Source organism: Phasianus colchicus, chromosome Z (genome assembly GCF_987193195.1).
Source record: "Phasianus colchicus chromosome Z, bPhaCol1.hap1.1, whole genome shotgun sequence".
NCBI lineage: Eukaryota > Metazoa > Chordata > Aves > Galliformes > Phasianidae > Phasianus > Phasianus colchicus.
In genome coordinates, this window is record NC_143476.1 from 38,622,661 (window position 1) to 38,648,798 (window position 26,138).

Here is a 26,138-nt window from a genome sequence, read left to right on the forward strand (position 1 = left end):
AGAAAAAAAAAATCTGACCAAATAAATGAAAAATGCTTATCAGTCTTTGAATAAGAAGATGTAAATACAGAGTGTAGGAAGAAAGCCTATGGAATAAAAGAAGCTTATTCCCCTCCCCCTCCCCCCCCCCCCCTCCAAAAAATACCATTTTGTACTTGTTGCAGCTATAAACTGACATTATACTAGAGATTTGTTCAGAGAAACTACATTAATACAATCCATTACGGTTTTCCTGTGATATGGTCTACAGATATAACAAAAACACAGATCATCAGTAAATCAGGCCTTGCAACTCCAGTTTTGCAATGTATAACAAGAGAGAAATTTACATGGGTCAGAAACCATCTTTCTGTGTTAGAAAGGTGCTATGTTGTTAGCACTGCAGCTTGTCAGTGTCACTATAGGAGTAAAATTTGTGTTTGTTGCCAAGGCATTGCAGCGGCATCTCCAACTGAGTGCATGCATAACAGTCCTTTATTGTTTCCCTGTCTTAAACCAATTATTTGCAGAGCAGAACTGCCCTTCACAGCTTCATGACAACCAGATGGAAAGATGAACTGGAAGGTTAGGTAAGTGTGACAGGCAGATAAGAGCTCTAAGAATTGCAGATACAAGAGAAGAGAACAATAATTTCAGTACCAATATAGTACCAATAACTGTAGGTACAAAGCACAGCCATTTGAGAGGAACAGCATGGTTAGTGAGGTGTGTTAATAGTGCGTGAAGTTCTAGTGCTGAGCTACAGTCAGCACCTGTCCTAACAACACAGTGGCATTAAGAGTAAGATTCAATCTTTAAATACATTGAAAATAAGTATCAAACATCTGTCCTCACACCGTAGCCTATGTTGGTTGTTTCTGTGGTTCTATTAGGGACCTTAGCATGGCAAGCAAGTGCAGAAACAAGTTCTGGCAAAGGAAACTGTAGAAATGATCCAAAATAATTAATTCCTCAAAGACGTGGTTTCTGTTGCGAAAAACCCTGAGGATGCCTTCTGGGCATTTAAAATGCCTTCCATAACATTTACACAGACATCTGGCGAGAGCAGCTCTATCTTGAAGGGCAGGTATGCTTGAGTTCCGCCCTATTGGTCAGTGCCTCCTATTCCCTAAGAGCTGTGTGCATACTGAGCGGGTACAAGGCTGAGCTGCTCTGGAGGCCTGGTGGAGGTCAATCCTTAGTGTTGCAAGAGGTCAGAGTAAGCAAAGACTTTTGCAATAGGCCACCAACCATAAGGGCAACTTGTGAACTGCCAGCCTCTCCTCTGCGGGGGTACTATTCCAGCTGCTCCAATTATCTTTGATGGAAAATAGTCTTTTGACCAGATAGCCTATTCAGAACCACAGTCCTGAAATGAATCCAGTGTAAGCAACAAGCAGAATATCAGCACAGTGAATGCAAGGCAGTGAATGCAATAAATCCTTCAGTCTGAATTAGGAGTGCAAACTACAATCACCCCATAAATTTTGCTGCGGCTTTATCCCTTCAAGGCTGCTTTATCTTCCTGCAACTGGGCTACGTGATGAGAAGGTCAGAAAAGCTGGGTGTGCCCTTGGAGAACTGATCTATCCATTTTGTAAGTGGGTACAGGTCTGACAGCAAAGAATTTTAGTGAGAATGTGGCCTGTACTCATCCTGTCCTTGAATGATGAGTGCCAAGCAGAAGCCTGCTGAGATCATGGACGCTATACATGATTCAGTATCAGCAGTCTTTCTTCTGCAAAAGTAACAGAACTTTGCCTATCAGCTGGGTTCTCTTCCTATAAAGTGCACTGAGTCACAGCTAGATGCCTCCTTGATAATTGATTTTGCAGAGATTTAGTTGGTTGGCTTTGTTTTTGTGTTGTTGTTTTTTTTTTAATAAGTAAACGAGCAGCGCAAGTTTTGCTAAATTGCTGCATTTTTATTTGTACTAATTCCTTGCATTTAAGAAGGCTGCGGTGACTGGAATGAAAAGAAGGCTGATAGACTATCAAATACTTCTCCTGTATGCTCACAAAAAAGAAGCTGTCTCTTAAGCTGATGGCAATGCAAGACAGCAAATGAATCATTGTTTGAGGAAACGAATTTATTTAGTCACTCTGTGTCACTGTTATTTATTACTTGTCAGCACAAGCTGTTAGTTCAATTAAATATAAAAACCTGAAATTCTCTTCCAGGCCTTTCCCTACCCCCATTTTCTAAAACATAGAGCAAACAAGAAAAATGACATAAATCTGTAGGGCTAATCAGACCTCTTTGGGTTTATTGTGCTTCTCTTGTTTTAATTAAGCTTTGTTTATTAAACTACTGCAGCTAACATATGTGGATTATTAATCTTCTTCAGTAGTTAAAAATAAAAGTTAGCAGAGAGAGAGAGGACATTGTGAAAATACAGAGTTCCCTCTTCAGATACATATTAAAAAAAAAATTAAGTAGTGAGACAAAGTGTTGACCATAACATTTTGTCAACAAAAATAAAGGAAGCAGCAAACAGTAATCATTTTCTCTCTTTGGCATACAATGGAATAAGAAAGTAAAACTAATTTTTAGATCTGGGCATGTATGTCATTTATCAAATTAGTGGGAAGTGTACATTGCAAGAAAACCCCTTCCCTCCCTACCTTGCCTTCCCGGGTACCACAGTGATATTGAAAAGATATGGAAGTCAAATGAAATCTCTAGTGAGTGGAATAAGGGCAACATCACATCCATTTTTAAGAATCATAGAATTACAGAATCATAGAATCCTTAGAGTTGGAAAGAACTTTTAAAGGTCATCTAGTCCAGCTCTCCTGCAATGAACAGGGGCAGAACAGCTAAATCAGGTTCCCCAGGGCCTGATCCAGTCTGGCCTTTAAAGTCTCCAGGTACAGGGCATCAACCACATCTCTGGGCAACATATTCCAGTGCCTCACCACCCTCACAGTAAAAGACCTTTTCCATATATCCAACCTAAATCTACCCTCTTTAAGCTTGAAGCCATTTCCCATTTTCCTGTCACAAGAGACACTTCTAAAGAGCCTGTTTCCTTCTTTCCTGTAGCTCCCTTTTTTATATTGAAAGGCCACTACCAGGACACCTTGAAGCCTTCTCTTCTCCAGGCTGAACAGTCCCAGCTCTCTCAGCCAGTCCTCATAGAAGAAGTGTTCCATCCCTTGGACCATTTTTGCAGCCCTCCTCTGGATGCACTCTATCAGGTCCACATCTCTCCTGTACTGAGGACTCCACATCTGTCCAGACTCAGTGATCCAGAAGTAAGGCCTCACCAGCATGCAGCAGAGGGACAGGATCACTCACTTGTCCTGCTGGCCACACTGTTTTTGATGCAGACCAGGACAAGGTTGGCTTTCTGGGCTGCGAGGGCACACTGCTGGCTCATGTCCTGCTTCCGAACCAGCAGTATCCCCAGCTCTCTTTTGGCAGCACTGCACTCCATCTTTATTTCCCCCTGCTTGTACTGATAGCAGGGGCTGCCACCCAGGTGTAAGACCTTGCACTTGGATTTGTTGAACCTCATGAAGTTCTCCTGCATCCACTGCTGAAGCCAGTCTAAATCCCCTGCGTAGAGACATACTCTTAAAACAGTGGGAGCACTAATTGCTGCAGTGTTTGTTAAACCTCTCCTGCAAAGCAGTTACAACCATCCTATTTTTGTATGTATGCAAGTTGGTCAGTGAAACAACCGATATTCTAGTATTATGTGATCTGGCACCGGTATTCTGCAAGAACAGACAAGTCTGAAAGGCCTAAATATCCCCTAAATTTTAATACTGTTCCTATTAGAAAGCTCTAGGTCTTAAGGCACACCCAAACAACACAAAACAATAGGCTCAGGAATTTAAAAGGAACTAGATTGTCTAAATAGGGTCCAACTGTGGTAGATGGTTTGGTAGACATTTTAACTTCCATTGAACAATATTAATATTTCCATGGTATTTAGTAAAGACTTAAGCTCCTCAAGAAACCTATTTATTTAAAATGACCTTTTATACACAGTTAAACAAAAAGTAAGTCCTCTACCTCTGATCTTAGGTTGGATATTAGGAAGCACTCTTTACAGAAAGGGTTGTTAAGCACTGGAATAGGCTTCCCAGGGAAGTGGTTGAGACATCCCTGGATGTATTTAAAAACTGTTTGGATGTGGTGCTCAGGGACATGATTTAGCAAAGGGTTGTTAGTTAGGGTAGTATGATTAGGTTGTTGTTTTTGGACTCAATGATCTTTAAGGTCTTTTCCAACCTGAGTGATTCTATGATTCTATGATTCTAACTGTGCTGCTTAGATCCACTAAGTATTTAAATGGTTAGTTGAAATTAAAGATAGAAAAGATTTTACATGCTTTTATAACTTCAAGAGGTTCCTTCTGTTCATTTTTTAATTCTGCATCCATTCTAGTTTCAGTATCTGTCATTATGAATGTTCTGACGAGGTCTGGCAAGTAAGATGGAAAAGATATTAACTACTAATATCTAATACTAAACAACTAATCTTAATCTTGCTTGGCAGATAGAGCAGAGAGCTTCCTAAAGGATCGCCTGTGTTTGCAACAGAGCAATCTCACAACACTGCAGGGATTGAAACTGAAAGAAACTGGCCAACACCAAGCTGAGCTCTGTGTCCTTCATCTCAGGGGCCACTTTAGGACTGAAGCAACCAGGATTCACTCATCTCGAGTCAGGACAATGAGTTCAACTCTTCATCTTTAAACTTCAATATCTCATCTAAGTATACATGTAATAAAATGTCCTTGCTCCTACTTTATGTTTCTCAAAATTGAAAGTCATTCCCTTTTATTCCTTTCCAAACCCATTTTAAGCAGGAAATAAATGTGCTTATAACTTGTTTATACAGCTCTGGTTCTGCTCTTGATACACAGCTTTTAGAAACTGACATTGTTAAAGCAACACAGCCCCCTAGTGTGGACACAATTTAAAAGTTTTATTTCCATCCAACCATGAAACACCAACTTTATCCAGATTGCATATGGTAACAATTACAATTACTCTGTTTAAAAACACATCAATAATCAGTAAGTAGTACAGAGACTGGAAAATTTAATAGATAAAATCATCTAAATTTGAAGTGGTTTTGCTACCATTCTCAAGTGAATATATCACTCCAACAAGACAGTATTAAACTGTGGACTTTAATTCTGATGCCTCAGATTTCAAGGAGTGGAAGAAGCTGGACTAGTTATCACCCTATCGTGAGGCAACCTAGTGCCATTCTTAGCAGTTAGGTTTTCACACAGATAGGAGGCTGTTGAAACCCCAAATCCCAAGCCCACACAACACATAGTACTCCAGCAGCAGGGCTGGTTATGCAGCCCCAATTCTGCTTCCATGTTCAAGCCTATTGTCTCTTTGTGCCAACACAGCAAAGTGGATCAAGGTGCTGATCCTGGTGGGGAGCAGTAAGAACAGGGTTAGATCTGCTTTCTGTTGTGGATTCCATGCAAACACTAGGGGCATAATAATGCTATGGGAGGGAGGAGATGGAGTAATCTAATTAAAATGCCTTCATAGACACATTATTAGCATTTGTTCTTCACCAGCTTCATATTCAGATTAAGCGCACTCCCAGTGTTCTACTTCTTTCTGTCTTCTCAGACAGGAAACATATTCCCTCAACACTTCAATTTTTTTTTTTTTACTGAGCTATCTTTGGTGGTCATGTGTCACGTCCTATGTTCCTCTAGTGACCTTAGAAGTCTTTGCATTTGTTCCAATAGGTACACCTTCAACACAGACATGCAAAACTGCACCAGTTGTTTGCAGCGGTTCAGGGGAGTAAAGCTGGGATTTGGCAAATACAAATAGATTGACTCAAATCATAAAATGGAAGGTGAGATGGGAGATCATAGATTCAAGAACAGTTTTGCAGAGTCATGAGAACAAAATAAAAAAAACCTCATATTTGAGTCTGGCAGCAATCAAGACAGATCCCATGGGAAAGAATGAAATTTTTCAACAGTTAAGAAAGTGATGGTGCACTGTGTTAACATGCATTTTTTTAATAGAGATGATTAATTGTGCTCTACATTTTAATAACATTGTAATATTTACAGTTCTGTTTTCTGAGTGTTTCCTTACAGTTTGATTAACTGCTGGTAGACATCTCAGCCTTTACTGACCTCAGATTTTTCTAAGCCTCTTCTATATCTTGTTAACATATTTTAATATTACTGACGAAAAGAGGACCATAAAACAGAAAACAAACAAAATGAAGAAAACAAACCTGCAGCATTTTAACATTTAGATTTTGTCATAAAGAAGGTAAACATTTTTATCACCATATATTGCAGATTGACTTTGTAACAAGCATTAACTGTTATATTACTGGGACTCAATTGCAGGACTTTATAATCAGTTTTTAATTTGGTGTTCGTGCTGTGTTTGTTATGTTGCTGCATGAATTAACAACTTCACCTCCCTTCCTTAGTAAGGAATGGTTTCCCAGTTCATCTTTAACTACCTCCTGTGTAAGGGGCATGCCTACCTTTTTCAGTGATCCTATAAAGCTGTATCAGTGCTTATGAATTTAACACAGGCGTATAAAATGCTATATAACAACTTAGCACGTATTCATGGGCACAAAACTTTTCTTCATTAGCTATTTTACAGAAAACCCTCTGTAAGTTTTATCCAAACTCAACTGAATTTTCCTCAAGAGATGCCAGTGATTTGTCACTCAAAGCTGGCACCTGAAAGTCTAGTTATTATAGAAGCATATGGCAGTAATAGAAAGTTTGGCTTTCTGGGAAGTCACACCAAACAGAAAGACAATCAGCCCTTCTTCCCAGAAACACACAGTGCTTCCTTTTATAGGACAGACAAAACCAGTTACAAAACATTTCTGTTCCAGTGCAGAATAAAATCTTTCTCCTTATGCTGAACCAGCATAAGTGTACAACACTTTTTGCCAACCAATGGGTTGATCAAAATCCTGTAAAATTAAGAATTCATACATAATTCATGACTGCACTTTACATACAAATTGCTTTTTCCTCCAAGTGATACACTAATCTAAAAGAAATAAAAAATTAAAAGAGGTACTTAGCAGTGAGCAACAAAACACTGCTATAGTATTTTTAATATACCGGCTTTTTTACTGTTATCATTTACTGCAGACTGATCGGTTTGCTGTGCACACAATCAGTGCAGGAACCAGCTTGAGTCAGCTGACTGATTTGTAATCTGAGCAACAACAGTACAACAGTACAAAACATTAGCACTTCTGCCATCAATCGTATGAGGTCTCTCTGAAGGCATATACATATGTGCATACATATACACACACGTGCAGCTTGCTCCAAAAGTAATCCCTCCTCTTTATTCTCATAAAAACTACAACTGATACAAGGAGCGCAATAAGACTATTTGATAAAGGAAACTCTCAGCTACAAATCACTCCTTCTCAACACAGTCACACCATTAGTTCTGCATTTGCAGCAGTGACGAACAGAGCCTGCATGCCATGCTTTTATAAGTCTGCACCAGTGGAAGAGACCCATTGTGGCCGCTGCTGAAAAGCACCACCCATCACCTCACTGTGCTCACACCCACTGGTTGGACTCCATAAATGTTCACAAGTATCAGTGAATGTCAATGGGTGTAATTTTTTCCACACAGAGGAATTCAGTGACACAACTTTGCTCTATATACAATTCCATGCCAGATGCTATGCTGTCAGACTGCCCCTCTGCTGCCAGCTCAGAAACATGTACCTACAACAAGTTTCCAGCAGAACTATGACCTGATTTATCATTACTTAAAATGGCAGCAAAATTCTAAGGAAGCAGTACTTAGTTCCGACTGGGAATCCATCATTCTGTTGCATCACTGTATGTACTACTGGTATATGAAACAGAGTTTTAATTAAACTTGATTTATTCAGCCTTTCCAAGATGCTCCAAATTACACCTTGCTGAGGAATGGATTTAGCATGAAGTAAGTTTTTACTGCCTAATGGTTGGTGGAAACAGATCAGAGATGTGTAGGAATCAAGGAGTCACCCCTGTAGGACAAATTGATGAAGAAACCATTGGTATCGATGGATCACATCCACAAGATTCATACAATAATAAAAATTAATTTCTGTATGTAAGTACACACAAGTTAATATGATTGTGATTAGCAGCCAAACAGAAAAATGGCACTACTTCTCAAGGATCAGAATTCTTGAGATTGTTTCATGAAATCATAGCAGGAAATTTTATTCTGTGATACAAGTTATTTACAAATAAATTCATTTGAAGTCAAAAATATAGAATTATGATTTTGTATGTAACAGTTACAAATAAATGCCTTTTCTAAGAAACAAGTACACAAAAATTAGATTTTCCTGTTTACAGGGAATGTGAAATGGCCATATCAATTTAATATCAAAAATAAAGGTCTTCAAAGTAGTCTAATTTACCACACTCTACCAAATATTATGCCAAATATTTAAAAAAACAACACTGTCAGGAAAAAAACTCCATTTTCTTTATTTCAGTTATGACACAACACAAAAACAGTGGAAAAGAGGAACATAATTAAACAACCACCAGTATAAAAACCCTGGTATTTGACACTTATAGGCACTTTCAAAACTCTGAAAATAAGAAAGTTCAACTGTTTATTCCAAAACAAACAAAAAACCACATCAACAATATGTTTAGCAAACAGCTTTCTAAAGCCTAGCCACACTTTTAACCTTCTCAAAATGAATTGTTATTTAATTTAACTAGAACATTTGCATTATTATGACTTGGACCCAAGGAGAAACAAGCACCTCAGATCACATGGGAGAATGCTAAAGGATGTCACACCACTCCAAAAAGAGTACTTCTAATAAAAAAAAAAATGGACAAATCAAGTTTCTCAACTAAAAAGATAATTAAATAATTATAACTGTTGGTTACGGCAAATAATTAAAACAGTTGGTTATTTTCCAGCCATGAAGATACAAAGAACTCACTTCTTCTATTTTGCCCTGAGGGCACCAGGTTCTTCATGGCGGAGCTCCATACATACTGTGCCTCCTTGAAGATATAACCATGCACAGAAACAGCCGGGTGCTCAGGGAAGCATCAAACCAACTCATTTGTGCTGCAGTTCGTTTGTGCTGGGCATGAAGCAACACACCAAAGGCAACAGAAACAGTGAACAATATCATAAGAGTCTGAATAAGGAATGTCATACACCCAGCCCTGTACACTTCAGCACTGAAGAGAACAGAGCATTAGAAGGTAAAGGGGCCCACTGGAAAGGAAGAGGTGGTTGACACTCAAGCACCACTTCCTCCAACCTCAATGTAAGTGCATCTGCAAGAGCAAGAAATCAGGCAAAGGTGGCAGAAGGCCTGCATGAATTAGCTAGGAGCTCATGGAAAAACTCAGAAAAATGAAAAAGTTTACAGAATGTGAAAAAGGGGTCTGACCACTTGAGAGGAATATAGGTACATTGTCAGAGCATGTAGGGATGCAACAAGGAAGGCTATGGCCCATTTGGAATTAAATCTTGCAAAGAAGGTGAAGGGCAAAAGAGAGGCTTCATTAAGTTTATCAATAGCAAAAGGAGGATTACAGAGAATGTGGGCCTGCTACTGAATGAGATGGGTGCCCTTCTAATGGAGGACAATGAGAAGGCAGTTACTGAATGCCTTCTTTGCTTTCATCTTTACTACTGACTGCCCCTCAGGAATCCCAGACTCTGGAGACAAGAGAGGGAGTCTGGTGAAAGGAAGACTTCTCATTTGTCAGGGAGAATCTAGTCAGAGATTGTCTAGGTCTCTGGGAAGACTGCACTGCAACCTTCCATTGCTAGAAGGGAGCTTATAAGCAAAGGGGGACCAACTTTTTACACTTCCTGATAGTGAAGGGAGAATTTAAACTAAAAAGGGAAGATTTAGCTTAGATGTTAGGAAGAAATTTTTTGCACATGGGGTGGTGAGGTACTGGCACAGCTGCCCAGAGAGGCTGTCGATGCCCCATCCCTGGAGAAATTCAAGGTGAGGTTGGATGGGATCCCAGGCAACCTGATCTGCTGGCTGGCCACCCTATCCACAGGGTGTTAGAACTAGATGATACTTAAGGTCCCCTCCAATCTAAGCCACTCTATGGTTCTATGATTCTAGGCAGAATCAACACACACAAATCCACTACCTCCCAAGGGATGCACTCATGAGTGGTGAGGGAGCTGACAGAGGTGGTTGCTGAACCACTCTCAGTCGCCTCTGAAAGGTTATGGAGAATAGGAGAGGTATCTGAGGACAGGAGGAAATCCAGTGTCACTCTAACCTTCAAAAATGGCAAGAAGAAAGACTAAGGAAAAGATCTGATTAATGCTTACAAATATCTAAATGGTAGATATCAAAAGGTTGGGGCCAGGCTCTTTACAGTCGCACCCAGCAAGGGGGTCATGGGCATAAACTGGAACACAGCAAGTTCCATATGAACATGAGGAAAAACCTCTTCACTTTGAGGGCTACAGAACACTAGAACGGGCTACCCAGAAAGGCAGTGGAGTCTCTTTCTCTGAAGATATTCAAAACACTCCTGGAGACTTGGCTGTGCAAAAACCAACTGCAGAGAACCTGCTTTAGCAGGGTGGTTGGACTAGATGATCTCCTTAGGTTCATTCCAACCCCTACAACTATATGAATAAACACAACATCTTTCAAAAGACAGTGAGAATTTATTGTAAACAATCTTAGGGCTGTTTTTTTACATCACCAGCCTTCATTAGAGCCTTAATAGCTCTGGCTCTCATTTCAAGCTCAAGGAGCTCTAGCTGCTGTGCTGATGGCTGAACATCTTCTAATGGAGGAACAGCTAAGCTTGCTGCTTTAGACTCCTTTGAACTAGATTCTGCCAACCCCAGTATCTCATTCACACTTTTCTCAATGTCCTTCTGAAGGTCATCAATCTGACCAGCTCCACTTCTGACAGTGTCTTCTTGTACATCTGGGCTGCCTTCTTCATCACACGGACCCTCTATGTCACTATCATATGCATCTGCATTTATGCTGAGGACATCACTATCTTCTCCTTTGCCTGCAACACAAATGCAACAATTGTAGTCAGTCAGCCAACTGCAATTCTTCTTTCCCCATTAAAAAAAAAAAATCAATTCTGCTCAAAACACTCCTTATGGAGCATATAAAAGGCAACAAAAAAATCTATGAATTTGAGACAACTAATTCCCTTTGTTTTTCTTACTCATCTTTAAAAGCTGATTTAATTTGGACACATGTAAATTCATTTTTATGCCAATTTAAAAGAACGTACAGTATAGCAACGCTGCAGTACTAGGAAAATGTATTCCATTGTATGGATGGATTTTCCCAATTAAAATGCCACAAGGTTTTATTATCACAACAAAGCAGAACTGATTATTGTTTGTTTTCTTTAAAGAAAGATTAGTTTTCAAAATGCAGTTTTAAAAATAACATTTAAGAACTACTTTATATAGTCTAAAAGGAATTATACACTATGTCAAGAAAAGTACTGAAAGTTCATAGAAACTCCTACTACAGTATATCAATTCAAAATCTACTACAGAATTTCAAACATATTTAACTTAGATCAGTAAAAACATAGGAAAAGCCATGATATTCACTTTTAATGTCAGCTAAAAGATGTAGTTCATTAAGAAAATGAATTAGAAGAGGCCGTGCAATAAAATAAAAGATAAAATAAAAGCCAAACTCAGTCAAAGTGTAACTGATCTCAGAATTTGGCTATAGAGAAACTATTGCTTCTGATTCTTTGGCCTCAGAAATTATTAGTCTGATGCCAAGATTTGAATCTTTGAAAAACTACTGTTCACTACTTCAAATAAAAATCATATAGCCAGATGATGATAATGAGTGATTCTAAAGGCTTTTTAATTGCACAAAGGCACAGCTGTGTTCCCTCTTAATGAATAATGGGGATTTAGGCTCATATTTTTGAAATATATATAATTTACCATGAATATTCTAGGAAAGCTTTCATTCCTGTATAAACTACTGTAATCTCTAATGACTTATATGCAGCAAAAAATTACTTATTAAGTATTTAGACAGTATTGCAAACCTGGCTGTAAAAATTTCTCAGCTCAGTAGTGCACACTGGCAACATTAACAGCAATGGGCAAATAGTAAAACACATTAAATTCCACATAAATACAAAAAATAAAAAATAAAAAAAAAAAAAAGTTGTGTTCAACTTGAGGGTAGCTAAACAGTGACACAGGTTGCCTGAAATAGTCATGGAGACTCCTGCCATGGACATATTCAAAGCCCATCTGCATACAATCCTGGGCAATCTGCTCTGGCAGCAGGAGGATTGGGTGCAGATGATTTCAAAAGGTCGCTTCTCTAAACCACTCAGTGACTCTGTGATCATTAAAACTAATGTCTCCACATCTGGCTTTAAACAGTTGTCTTTCACCTAACTCTTAGTTTGGAGAAGAGCTTGTGGTTGAGATTGCTAGTTTAATCCATCTGTAAATTTGGTTCCTGAACCCTCCATCTATCTGTAGGGCTAGAAGAATCATTGATTTGTACTCATCATATATCAACAATGAAACTACTAACATACACAAAAACCAAGCAAGTGATCCCTCTGTGATTGCTGCCTTCAAATATCAGGCAATGATAATTTTTTAATAATCTGAGTATTACTAACACTGATAATATAGGCATTTAAATCATTCAACTGCACCCGAAGTCCCATCTCAATGAAGATGTTTGTGGAGAGAGTAGTCAGCTTGAGCTTGCAGGAGTTGTGTGAGGGCAGCACAGCAGGCAGCAGTCACATGAGTGAGGCAGACATCTCCAGCTGCTCTCACCTGCTTCTGGAACCAGCATGTGGTTTTCTGCACATGAAGGTAAGAGCCCTCACAGAAGGTGTCGAGGAGGCTGCCTCCTGTTTCCCCCTCAGCTCATCCTGAGGATGGTGGAGAAAGCAGAGCACATACCCCAGCAGCTGGTCTCTTGCAACAGGTGCACTCCAGTTCCACATGCAGGCAAGACATCTTTGCTGGCACCTCCTCTGTATCATCCAGCTCCAGGTGGAAGGTGTGCTCAGAAAAGGCCTCAGGGGCACAAGTAGGAGGTAGAGAACGTTTTCCCCACGGGCACTCCATCTTTTGTAGGCATAGGCCACTCCAACGGCCCTCTGCAGCTGGGATGTGAAGCTATGGGGGCTGTGTCTGTGACAGGTCCAAAGACGACCACCCACCAGCACTTCTACTAGACAGCACGTGTCAGCCCTGTATGGTGCCAGCCACTGGGTGCTCTCTGGTAGCATTACGTGTTTCCTCAGGTGTTATGGCCTGGACACATCAAGCATCTAGAATTTTTATGTGGAGACAGGAGCTGGATTCAGCGATCCTTGATGGTCCCTGTGAAATTGGGATTCTCTATGAAATAAAGAACCCTGGGGCTGACTTTGGCCACTCCAGTATCCTTGGACTGTGCTTCTGCCCAGCCCTCCAACCACAAGGGGCAGCTGATGGCACCCTACTCCTTACATACCAATTTGGAACACGTCAAAATATTCTCAATAAAAGGGTGAACTAACATCATTTACAGACCAAGTTTCACGTTACTGCATAGAGACAGACCAAATGAAAATAAGATGACAGAAATACTCAGTGTGTCAACTACAAACTAATATGGGTAGCTGTTACATGGTGTTCATTAAATGACTGGAATAGTACTGCTGCTGATCAAGGAAACTGTTTCCTTACACAATAGGTACCTAAGCGTGTATCACTAATTTACCCACTTTTGCACTTTCTATTCTGCCAATCAACATAGTGCCTGACTGTCTCTCCCACTGCATTTTTACATTTAAAAAGGAAAAAAAATATAGGATCATACCTCAAAAAGATGAAAATTAAGGATGCTTTCATGCATCAAAGATTCTTTCAGAAGGATGGTGTCATGGTAGAACATGACTGCTATTTGCAATAATGAGGCAACAGCGTTTCATCATGGCAGAGACCACTGAAGGCAGAACAGAATGGTCCCAAAACCTCTGTAAATTTTACATTTGGGGGCTATGGGAAGGAGAAATTATAGTTTAGAGATTCTAGATTTAGAATTGCCACCTGTATAATCTTTACAGGTGTTTGCTTCCTGCCAGGGACAAACATCAGAGACATCAATAATAGGTTAATCAGGCCCGATAAACAGGTTGACCACTATCCACTCCTTCTCATTCAAATTGGGTCTCAGATGGTTGTAACAAGGAAACCACAAAACATTAAAAGAGACTTTACATCCCTTGGAAGGGCACTGAAGGAAGTAGGAATGTAAGCAATGTTTCTCATCTGCCCTCTCCTTTTGAGTCTGGGACCCAAGAAGAAGGAAGAAAATGGGTCGAGTAAATGACCAGCTGCATAAGTGGTGTCACAATCAGAGATTCAGTTTCTACAATCTTGGACAGGCCTCTGAGAGACCAAAAACGTGAACTCAGATAGGACAAAAATTGAGCAGGAAGACAAGAATGTTCCGGGAAGAAAGCCAGCTGGACTGATTAATAGGACTTTAAAGTAGATTTGATGAGAGAAGGTGACGGAATTCTATGTGACCAAGAAGGGAATGTTGTCACTTTAGCAAACAGTGGGGAAAAAACCTCAGAATTGTCTCAAAGGATCTGATGAGGGCTCCTCTGAGAAGGTAACACTGCCGATAGCCTGTCTTAAGTGCATCTACATGCAGCCTGGAAAATACGCAGGAAGAGCTGGAAACCACAGCAAAATTAGAATACTATGATCTAACTGTGATTACAGAAATGTGGTGGGATGATTCCTGTGATTGAAGAATGGCAATCAAGGGCTATAAGATTTTCAGAAGTGACAGACAGAGAAAGAGGGTCAAGGGAATTGATCTCTATGTTAAAAAGTGGATAGAGTGCAAAAAGCTGCCTTTGAGAAATTGTCATGAGCAAGTTGAGAGTTTGTGGGTGAAAATTAGGGATGAGACCAACAAAGAACATTTGGCAGCCAGAGTCTACCACATGCCAGCTGAGCAAGGGGAGCCTATGGATGAGCCTTCTTGCTTCATGCCAGGCTGCAAACAATCCACGACATTTCTGGAATGCACTAAGGACAACTTCCTGGTCCATATATTAGACAAACCAACCAGAAAAGAAGTGTTACTGGACCTGGGGCTCTCACCAAGGAAGAGGAGCTCATTAAAGAGGTTAAGACTGGGGCTATAGTGATTATGCTCTGGCAGAACAATTTACTGGGTGAAATCCCCTGGGAAGCTGTCCTTGCATAAAAAGGAGAGGAGAAGAACTAGCAACTCTTTGAAGATGCCTTTATGAGAACATAAGAGCTCTTTGTCCCATGGTATAGGAAAACAAGCAGAGGAGGCAGGAAACTGGCATAGCTAAACAAGGATCCACTGGTCAAATTGAGGGAAAAGGACATATGTAGGGAGTGGAAGCAGGGACTTGCGACCTAGGAAGAATACAGGGATGCTGACTGGACATGTAGAGATGGGATCAGGAAAGCCAAGGTGCACAATGAACTGACTTGACACGGGATATGAAAAACAAGAAGGGGTTCTACAGGTACATTGTTCAGAACAGACAGACCAAGGAAAGCATACCCCCTCTGATAAATGAGAAGAGAAAATTGGCTAGAACAGACATGGAGAAAGTATAGAGAAGGATATGCAAAACAAAGCTTTCCCTCTGAGAGATCTGAAGATCTGAGCACTTCTGAAGGCAATGACTTCAAGTAAAACACAGCAATCACCACTCCTCATGACTGCTAAGCAGCATTTCCATAGAACTCAGCCCGGCATAATCATTCAAAGTATCAAAAAGACTGAACGTGATTAAGTTACAAGCAGTTCTTCAGCAGTTATCATCTTCTTCTGTGAATGTCAAAACAGAGTAATGGAGTCTCACAAAACAAAGTAAAACCAACTATCAAACTGAATAGATGGTAAAAGCAGGATTAGCCCCCCCCACATATAAAAAAAATTGAAATAAACCAAGTTCCTCTTCAGCTGAAACACTAGATATGAAGAGTCAAATGAGCCTTGCAAAAGCATTCAGCCATTTTCTGGAAGCCAAACTATCAAATTCTGAAAACCTGTGGTTTGTTTCTAGCCAGAAAAAATATTTTAATATCTTCTCAATCTTACAGAACTGAGAAGACAAATTTTCTACTCTACATACCTTGTTTTGATTCCTGACCTTCCAGCTTGTCTTCTCTCAAAGAAGAAGTGGAGTCTATGCTGTTGTCCTGCCTGGAAGCAAAAGAGAAGACATTTCAATCTATGTTTTTCACAATGTACAGAGTACTTTTCAAAGAAACATTAACTAAAGAAATTACATGGTGAAAAAGCACCCAGCTCTTCTAAGCACTTGAAAATGAGCTATCACTTGTGCCTACTGAGCTGCAAGGATGAAGTAACTATTTTCAGTATACTGTCTTGCACAATACCAATTCTCACTGATTGTGTCTCCCTAACCATAGAAGTTTGTCTGTAAAATTCAGCATAAAATGTCAGAGTTAAATAATTTGAAAAACTATAGTTTCAGTTGCATTCGGATCATATTTACTCTCTTCATTTGAATTAAGAAGCTGTTTTCACTAAGTTATTGTCACCCCCACCACCACCCACCTTTTCTGTATTACAGTATCACTTTTTCACTAAGGGCTGCTTCTTAAAAGGAATGAAATGAAATTCAATTGCTAAGTAATATTCAATATACATGTTTATTTCTTCAATTTACTGATTTTTGCTCATGACCTGCAAGGTTACACATGCTTTATGCATGGGATAAGGAAGAGAGACACCTGTGTGAAGTGTTCACATTCTTCACACATTCTGTACATACTCAGACAAAATGAAAATAGTGAAATACACAGAGAGAGAATGAAGGGCAGCCCTCAACAAAGGACTCCGAATCACAGAAGTAGTTCAGTTGCCATGTTCATTGAGCATTTTGGCAGTAAAAGTGCCGATTTTCTACCACGAATGTCAGCGTGGCTTTGGTTTCAGACAAATGCAACCATTCCACCTGCTGGATCTAAATAGCACTATAGAAAAGACAGGAAGATCTTGGTATCATAGATTTAAACGTAATGACTTCAAAAACTTTTCAGTAATACCCAGTAGACTGTCCCATAACTGGAAAAAAAAACTGTTTTCCACATGCTGTCAAAGATGGTTTTTCTTTCAGGTGTCCAGTGAGCAAGTCAAACAAAAAAGAGAGTACCATAGAAGTTCTTGCCAACAGGGTCTGAGATACTGCTATTTTGATAGCTATTTCCTTTCCTACGTTAGTAGAGGTTAAAAGTCAACAGATTCACTGCTTCTCCCTTGTCTCCCTTGTTTTCACCCAAAACAACTAAAATGTGTGTGGAATAGTGCAGTTATTAAGGGGAACGTGCCTATTAAAAAAAAAAAAGTTACAAAACACCTGAAGAAAGATCCCTAGAAGTTCTGCACCTTAATTAAGAACCCCTCAAAAGAAATTCACTGCTCAATGTCATTATAATAAAATAGGAAAAAACTATTTACCGTGATACATCTCAGTAGTATGTGTCCTTTAAGTTCACTTTCCTACTTAGTGCAAAAAGTATTCTCTTAGTCCTTTCACTTCCTCGGGCCTAGGCAAGGCTGGAAAAGAAAGGCTCAATGCAAACTAAATGTTCAAACGCCAAACAGGAAGTTGTATATGCATGGCAATTCCTTTACAAAATAATTTAAACTTTTCCTCTTTACAAGGAAAGTTTGCTCATTTATTTTCTATCCAAATCATCATCTTTTACCACAAAAGCCACAGGTGTTACAAGATGGCTTAAAGCCCTCACCAGCTAGAAGTAAGATAAGTCCAGAAATTCTACAAATAAATCAGGTTTGCTGTATGCAATGGTCTAGCAAGTCCATGCATATTACTATGGGGAAAACAACCTTTCCAGCATCAGCTTTAGCCAGCAGCTCAGAACCTAAGCCCCAGTGGTCCTGTTTTTTAAGGCCAGATGTTAGCAAAGATCACCAGTTAAACCTTTCCAAGACACTATCAGAGTACACTTTCCCATAAATTTCAGGTTTTTTGTTCTCCTATCACTTTCTGAGCTCATCACACTCAACTCCTGATTGTCTCTCTGTCCACTAGCTTATGCTTTTAACAGTAAGTTGCCATAAAGATCCAGTAAGAACAATGGCAAGCAGACAAAAAACATGATCTACACAGATGGATCACCTTGTTTGAATCACTTCTAGAGTTGTCAGAGGAAAGCAATCAGACAATCTACCAGGAAAGAAACCTGATAAGAGTAAGAGCACCTTGCAGCCTGAAGTGAGGTTCTGCCTGCAGCAGCAAGGGGTTCGTACACGTTGCTAGGGAAGAACATTTCAAGACTGCGTAAAACTTACAGCAGCACATGTTTAAGGGGACTGTGCAGGCCATTTCACAATGTTTGGAGAAAAGATCAAAGGTAGGAAAAGAGAGAGATGAGGGAAGGTTGGACAAGAATAAGCACATAGAAAATAGTGGTGAAAAGGTGAAATGGCCAGGTGATAATCAGCTGATTTCTGGGCAGTACATACATCTTGCACCTGATCAAGCCTACTCTGCCCCCTTGCTGAATTCCAGTGCCAACCATTTTCCCAAGTAGCAGGAGTCTACTGTCTGTACATCTAACTGCCACCAACTGCATGGAGGACTACACCTGACAAGGACCTGCAGAATTGTACTGCCATAAAATATAATGAAAAACATGCATACAGTACCTCAAGCTAGTCTAGCTATCAAGTAGGATGAGATATTTGAGAGTCACAATACCAAAGAGACTACAAGATTAAAGGCCAAATTCCTGAGAGAGAGACCAGAGTCTGCAAGCACTCAAACTGAGGGCCCACAGCCCTGATAGAAACCCAAGAGATTAACAGCCTAAGAGTCAGCTACTGGGGACAGCACAGGTCTGGATGAGCTGCTGAAAAGCTCTCCATGTATGCAAAGAGTGCTGAGCAGCAATAGAAGTGGGGCTGCAAACCTTGAAACTTGCATAGTCAGCAGCTAGAGGAACATGGGGATTGTTATAGGCCTGCCTCTGGGGGGATCCATTTCTTTTTTTAAAGCAACTCCTAACAGGTTCTTTTTTTTTTTTTTTTAGTCACTCAATTCCCAACCAAAATAAGGTTGTGATGGCCCCATAACACCAGCTCATCACTAAGAGCTGTTCAGACTCCATCCTCCCTTGCACATTCTTCATTCGTTTGAACTATTTTGTCACCTCTCTGCTGAATAGCAATGTGTTACGTGGAAAGTCTGAGCTTGCACAAAAAGTTTTCATGAGGAACAAAAGCAAGAGATTTCGCATCTGATATCACCCAGAGCTCTGAAGCCAAATTTCACTGAGGAAGTAAAATCACTCATTTCCCAGAAAACAGTGACCTCTATGGGTTTGAACAACTGCTTGAACTTACCTATACCCATTTGAACAGCTACATAAAAAGAAGTAATAAAATGGAAAACACACATCAAAAACTGTTGTAAAGTTTCTTCCTGTTGTCTTGACAGGATCACTGATTATGGCAGAAGCATATTCTTACACAGACTACTGTCATTAAAAAACTCTGGATCCCTACAGTGCTTTCACAGTACATTTTGTGTTTTTTTGTTTTTTGTTGTTTTTAATTTCCCAGAGTTGGCTGGACTGGACTGATAGTGAACTGTTACTGTCATCATTTAATAGGTAAGCATTCCACACCATTTTGTGGCCAGTCAGCATCAGTTCATTTCACAGTTCAATTTCATTCTCAGTTTGTTAATCTTGCTTACTTACAATATCTTGGCTTATTTACAATATCTTTCCTAATAATCTATTCTGGGGCACATGTTTAAGGGCAGCACAATACCATGCCTCCACTAATGTTAGCAGAGGATATGCTGATCTAAAAGTAAGGCATAGCAAATAAATTTAAAATCCCCTTCTTTCATGCACATTAGATGTTTCAAAGCAAAATATTGTTTGCTCATATTATACACATTAACATACGATCACTGTAAATTATAGTAATAAGTTTCTTTGTTTAGTATGTTTTATTGCTACTGTCAATAATCTGAATGTTATATCTATTTTGCAGTATTTTTGAATTAGATTAAAAAAAAATCATAACATTTCTTCAGACCTCAAACTCCTGAACATTTTCAATGGTTTCTTTAGCCAACAAGGTTGTCTTTCCATTTAATTCCAAAGTTCACTGGCAAAACATGAATCATCAGTAAAGAGATAAATACATTTAAATTACTTACATAAATAGCATTCTGTTTTTATAGTTAATATTTTCAATAGCCAGCAAAGGGTTAAAGACCAAAAGATAAAAATAGTCTCACTAAAGGAGTGAATTGACAGCATTCACAAACCATGTAAAAACAGCAAAGCAGGGAACACAGTCTCAAATCAGTTCCAAATGAAACTTCAGATGAAACAGATTTATGATGTATTAAATCACAGGAAAAATACTGAAAATTCACTTCTCTTAGTATCACTCAATTTTCTAAAAATCTGGTGTGTGATGAAATATGATCAAAGGAAACAATTTTAATGACTTTATAACTTGTTCTGAACAAAAATGTGAGGCTTCTATTGAATCAAAACTACTGACTGGACATGAAATTTGAAGTATCATCATTATCTTTCCCAAATCTGTTTCTATTCAGTAAATTTGGATGAACTTACCAAGCCAGCAACTAACAAGTACCTTAACAAGCTGACACTGATATTAAGACCACAGTCTCAAGGGATTTATTAAGTTTGTGTACTGAATGTGTGTACCATCCTTACAAAGATGATCAGGTGACTGGAGCACCTCCCCTGTGAAGACAAACTGAGGGAGCTGGGCTTGTTCAGCCTGGAGAAAGGAAGGCTGTGGGGTGACCTCAATCCAGCCTTTCAATACCTAAAGGGAGCCTACAAACAGGAGGGGAATCTACTCTTTGAAAAGCAGGACAAGGGGAAATGGTTTTAAGTTGAGGAAGGGAAGATTTAAGTTGGATGTCAGGGGGAAGTTCTTTACAGAGAGAGTGGTGATGTGCTGGAACAGGCTGCCAAAAGAGGCTGTGGATGCCCTGTCCCTGGAGATGTTCAAGGCCAGATTGGATGGGGCCCTGGGCAGCCTGATCTAGTATTAAAGGTGGAGGTTGGTGGCCCTGCATGTGGCAGGGGGCTGGAGATTCACGATCCTTGAAGTCCCTTCCAACCCTGGCCATTCTGTGATTCTGTGATTAGCTGTAAACAAGTCAGCAATCAAAACAGAAAAACTTCTAGTTTTCCTACATGATTATTGTTTTGACTTCTACAGATTCCTACCAACTTAGATTTCTAGAATTTGATACATTGTGGGTGACAACTACTAACACTCTTTTCTCCTTGACTACTTTTTTTAGAAATTGCCAGAAAGAGGTTACTCTTTCAATACAAAAGTCACTTAGTAACATACTATGCAAGACTTGTGTCCTTAAAAACAAATAAGTATTTTCTAAAAAAGGTTAAAAACAAACAAACAAAAAAATTGGCCTTTGCAAAACTGCAGATGCCAGCCTAAGAATGAGCAACTACAAACCTCAGTACTTGAAACTCCAGACATTATGCTACATCCGCAACAGGAACACGGGAACAGTTAAGTGTCAGTGCCACTCCAACTGGGAGAGGAATGAAGGACCAGAAATAAGGATGGAAGGAAAACAATACATTTCAGACCAAAACTCTTTACAAGAAGTTCATGGATTTCAGTGGGAAGGGTTTATTCAATCCACTGTAGTTCAACTGAAGAATGTTAACATAAATCACACAATCTACTTTTGCAGTATATGTTCAGTTATCACAGCTCAACTGATGGGAAATAATGCCAGTGTGAAACTCATTTACCTAACATTATCAAAACATGTTTGGATGCTTAATGTTTGCTAGCACTAACAGCTCACTGCCATTTTACCAAAATAATTATATAATTAGGGTAAAATCAATTGAATCTCTCAACACTACATTTGATCGTTCTTCATGAAAAATCCCAGTTTTGTTTTCAGTATTTCTAAATTAAGTTTTGAACTGTTCTCTTTTACTCACTGACTGACTGATTCACCTCCAGTCTTGTCTTCTCCATCTCCATCCTCGTCAGTATCAGAATCAGCTCCACTCTTGCCTAGATATACACAATTTCAAACATGCAAGTTTAGGCACCTAGCACAATTAATGCTATATAGTTACCTTAACGATTAACTCTACTGAAATTTGAAACAGTTGAAACAGATGTTCTAAAGTCAGACGCAGACAGAAATAAAAAGCTTATTCACAAGACACCTGCTAACATGTGATTAACATTTTTCAGTTACACTGCATTATGAAAAAAAATTCCTCTTGCTACCGTAATATGATAGGCAATAAAAATAAAGCACAGGAGACATAAGTAGTAGAAGGAACTCTGTACTGTTCAGAATTCAACTGTTCCACTTAATTGAGAAGACAGTAACAAGTCTACAAATAAATTCTGGAGTCCTTAAAAACTAAGTGGAAGTCCAGTAAGATACTGAAACAATGGAACATCATATCCTTAATAAAACTGTATGAACTGTGTGCCTCAGCAGAGCAGAGACATGCACTAAGAATTCTTTAACTACCCTGAATAATCTAGTGCAACTGTTAATACTATTGATCTGGTACTGTGGTACACAAGACTTCCCTTGCAAAGAACCAGGAGGTAACTTAACATTAATTTACCCAAAGTAATGGATTCCAAACAGTGATTCCATATTCCTGGCTTTGTTTTACCACATTCAAGTCAAAACCTTTGTTCTTAGCTTGGGTGCTAAGGAAAGGAAGATTACACAGTCATGTTTTGAACACATCGCTAACACCTTCAGAGTTACTGGATGTTTTTACCCAAGATTACAAGGTCAAGACTAGCATATACATACACATATTCATACATACATAGCAGTACCTGGAAACACAGGCGCAGTTAAAGGCAGACTACTTTTGCTTTCCTTATTCTCTGTGTACAGTGGTGCCTAAAAGTTTCATTCATACCTTCAAGTATCTTCAACAGTTTTTTTTCTGACAACATCTCCAACTGCTCCAAGCAAAGCCTTTTGATTTCATCCATGGAACAGCTCTAAGAAGACAGACAGGCCACAGGCTAGTAAACATTTCTGAGGAAAGAATAATTACTAACGTTAAGTAGATCTCCAGCCCTACACAGTAATTCAGAATCTAAGTCTATTCACTGTTCTAACCTGCACTGATGCCACTACTGAAGAACATCAGGTAGCTGATTCCGGTGTAACTACCACCAAAAACAGTTGAGGATTTTCAGTTCATTTGTGTTTTGTTTAAAAATAAAATAAATCAAGCAATACACAGTATTAGTTAATTGATTATAGGGACTTATCACTGCAGCTGTAACACTGATCAGTAGAAATAATGGGACGGAGGTTTAAAGCATGGAAGAGCAAACCGACTGCAGCCCAGATCATTGGTATTTCTCTGTCATTCAGGAGGAGGTGAACTACATAATTAAGTCTGCAAAAACCAAAGCCAATTGTTGAATCCAAGTTCACAAATGGAAGTCAACAATGGTACTGAAAAAGCACCAAGAGGAATTATATAACACTGTTTACCATAAAAAAGAAGTCGTAAAAATACATAAATTGTGATTCACTTCTCATTCTTGATATCACACATTTATTTAGCTGGAATATCCATAGGCTACTTCCACACCTCTTGTACTTCTTGGTGTCCTCAATGTGAAATGATAATTTTGCATTTCTAAATGAGCTACAACACCATTTACATGTACCAAAATTAATCAGTGCTGAACATCTTATCTAACACACATGATTTTACTGTCAGTTTGATCCTAACACCATTGTGTAGTTTCCTTTCCACATCAGTTATGCCTTTGCATCTTGCCACACTACTTCTCTTCATCTCTCTCAGATAAGAAATGAATTACACTGCATGCAATTTACTAAGAGTTTAAAATGTCTGTCCTGCCTCACTTATACCAATAATGTGACTTACAGATTAAAATAAAAAGACAAAAATTGAAAACCTATTAGTTAACACTAAACTAAAATAGCACTTTGCTTGCAGCCTCTCTCTCTGTACAGATCGGTAGCATTTTGTATTTTCACCTGCCGTTCACAACAGTCACAAAGCATTCTAAGTTAACAGAATTCAACAGGTACTGCTATTAAGCCCCAGAAAAGTAACAGCTTCCAGGAGCTGTTTAACTGGAAGAGATTTTATGATTTTAAGAAATTTGGATAGCACAAACTCAAATCAAGCTTTTATTAACACATCAGAATACTTGCTACTGAACATGACTGAATTCATTCCATGCAATTAGAACTCCTTTTGCATATGAATAACAAGTACAGACAGGTACTATAAAAATAGCTACCCAGTTCAGGTATAGCAGCGTGGAAGAAAAGAGTAAGCTGTGGAACAACCACGTGAAATCTTTAAAAAGCCTTCCTTTCAAAGACCTGATGTAATCTTTATTTAAGAAATATATAGGCAAATTTTAAGCTGAAAGTCCACTACAGCTGAGAGAGAAATGTGTTTTGCTACATGAGCATTCAAGCTTCTGCAAAGCACACACAAAAAGGCATTTCAGTACCTTTAAAATGTCAGGCAGCATCTTCTGTAGTTTCTTCTCCCCTATGACACAGAAACACTGCTGAAGCATTTCCTTCTTGTCTGCAATGTAGAAACTGACTGGTTTGAGAGACACACTGAGATCTAATCCCCCTTCCTCTACATCACTGAGTTGCTCAGGTTCTTCTGTTTTTTCTCCAGATGGCACATTGCATTTTTCTTCCTGAAATCAAAAAGACAAGTACAGCTTTCACGTCTTCTAGAAACTCAATACTTCACCTGTGACAGTGACAGGTTTTTGCTTCACACCTGTAAGACACCTCGGAGTGGAATTCTGAGTTTTCAAACACCGTTTTAACTTCTGAAGCGTTACAAAAGATTTCAATAACCAAAAATGTTACCAAAAATTGCTGCGCTAAGTGAAACGGAGCAGCACGGCGACAACACAAAGAAACAAGCCTCTCTTCGCACTAACTCACAGGCTGTCACACAACTACAGGCATCGCCGCAAGAAAGGTCAGCCCGGACCTGCAACGAGACCACACGGGCCGCGCACAGACCAGCCCCGTCACAGAGCGGAACGCCTCAGAGGAAGAAAGGCACGGCGCGGATTCCTGCCCGCCTTCCCGCAGCCCCCGCCGTGCTGCCCGTCACCTCCAGCGCAGCGCGGCCTGTCTCGGCGCTCCGCCGCTTCCTGTCGCCGCCCGCGGCTCCCTCAGGGCAGCAGGAGCGGGAGCGCCGCCGCTTCTTCTCCTTCCGGCCCGGCATGGCCCCGCGCTCGCGCCTCGGGCGGCCGCGGTCCGACCGCCCCGGCCCGGCCCTGCCGCTTCCGCCGCGCAGCCCGCCCTTTCCGGGGTGCCACCGCCCGCCCCGCTGCGTGAGCGCCTTCTCCTTCCGTTCCTCTGCGAGGCTTTTGGTGTCGGTGTGCCGGACGCCGGGCTGGATCTCTTAATACGCCGTTTCTTAGAGTTTCCAGAATGTGTTTATGGACAAATACTTTTGGTCTGTGAAATCAGGGCGGTTTTCACGTAACAGAACAAGACCACGATAACAAAATCAAAACACGAGTGTAGATTTCTTAGAATAAGGCTTGTACAAACAGTTACAGAGTACATGTGGAAGCTGGAGGGTCAAGAACAATTATATACAGGCACCTGAACTCACTGAAGTATTCTAGGATGGATTCCTGGGGGTGGTTTGATCTATTGGTAAACTATTTAAATCCTGTATAATGTCATGGTCTGTCTTGTACTTGCACCCACAATCGATCAGGTGAGAGAGACAGTGATGAAGGCCCTGATGAGGCTGTTTGTGATTGTATGTATCTGAAAATTCATCAGAATTGCAGCAGGATGTGTGCAGCTATGGAGCTGAGTATGTATACTCATCTGACAAACAAGTTTGCTGGAAACAACGCAGTTGAACTGAGAGGGAGCAGAAGAAATGAGAGCTCTTGGTCGCAAAGTCTGGCATAGATGATGCAGACATATATTGTGATGAAAAACTCCTGTGCCAGAAAAACTTGACTTTTTTTAATGATTTCCATTC

General features: G+C 39.8%; 1 protein-coding gene across 1 annotated transcript; it reads right to left on the reverse strand.

Annotated features, from left to right (window-relative positions):
* Nucleotides 1-8,446: 8,446 nt before the first annotated feature.
* On the reverse strand, nucleotides 8,447-25,515 carry CAAP1 (caspase activity and apoptosis inhibitor 1). The gene is made up of 6 exons (XM_031602352.2): nucleotides 25,245-25,515; nucleotides 24,613-24,813; nucleotides 23,019-23,103; nucleotides 22,059-22,134; nucleotides 16,154-16,224; nucleotides 8,447-11,020 (listed from the first exon to the last, which is right to left on the reverse strand). The coding sequence occupies exons 1-6, from the start codon at nucleotides 25,356-25,358 to the stop codon at nucleotides 10,677-10,679; spliced, it is 891 nt and encodes a 296-aa protein (XP_031458212.1). The 5' UTR covers nucleotides 25,359-25,515; the 3' UTR covers nucleotides 8,447-10,676.
* Between the last annotated feature and the right edge of the window lie 623 nt (nucleotides 25,516-26,138).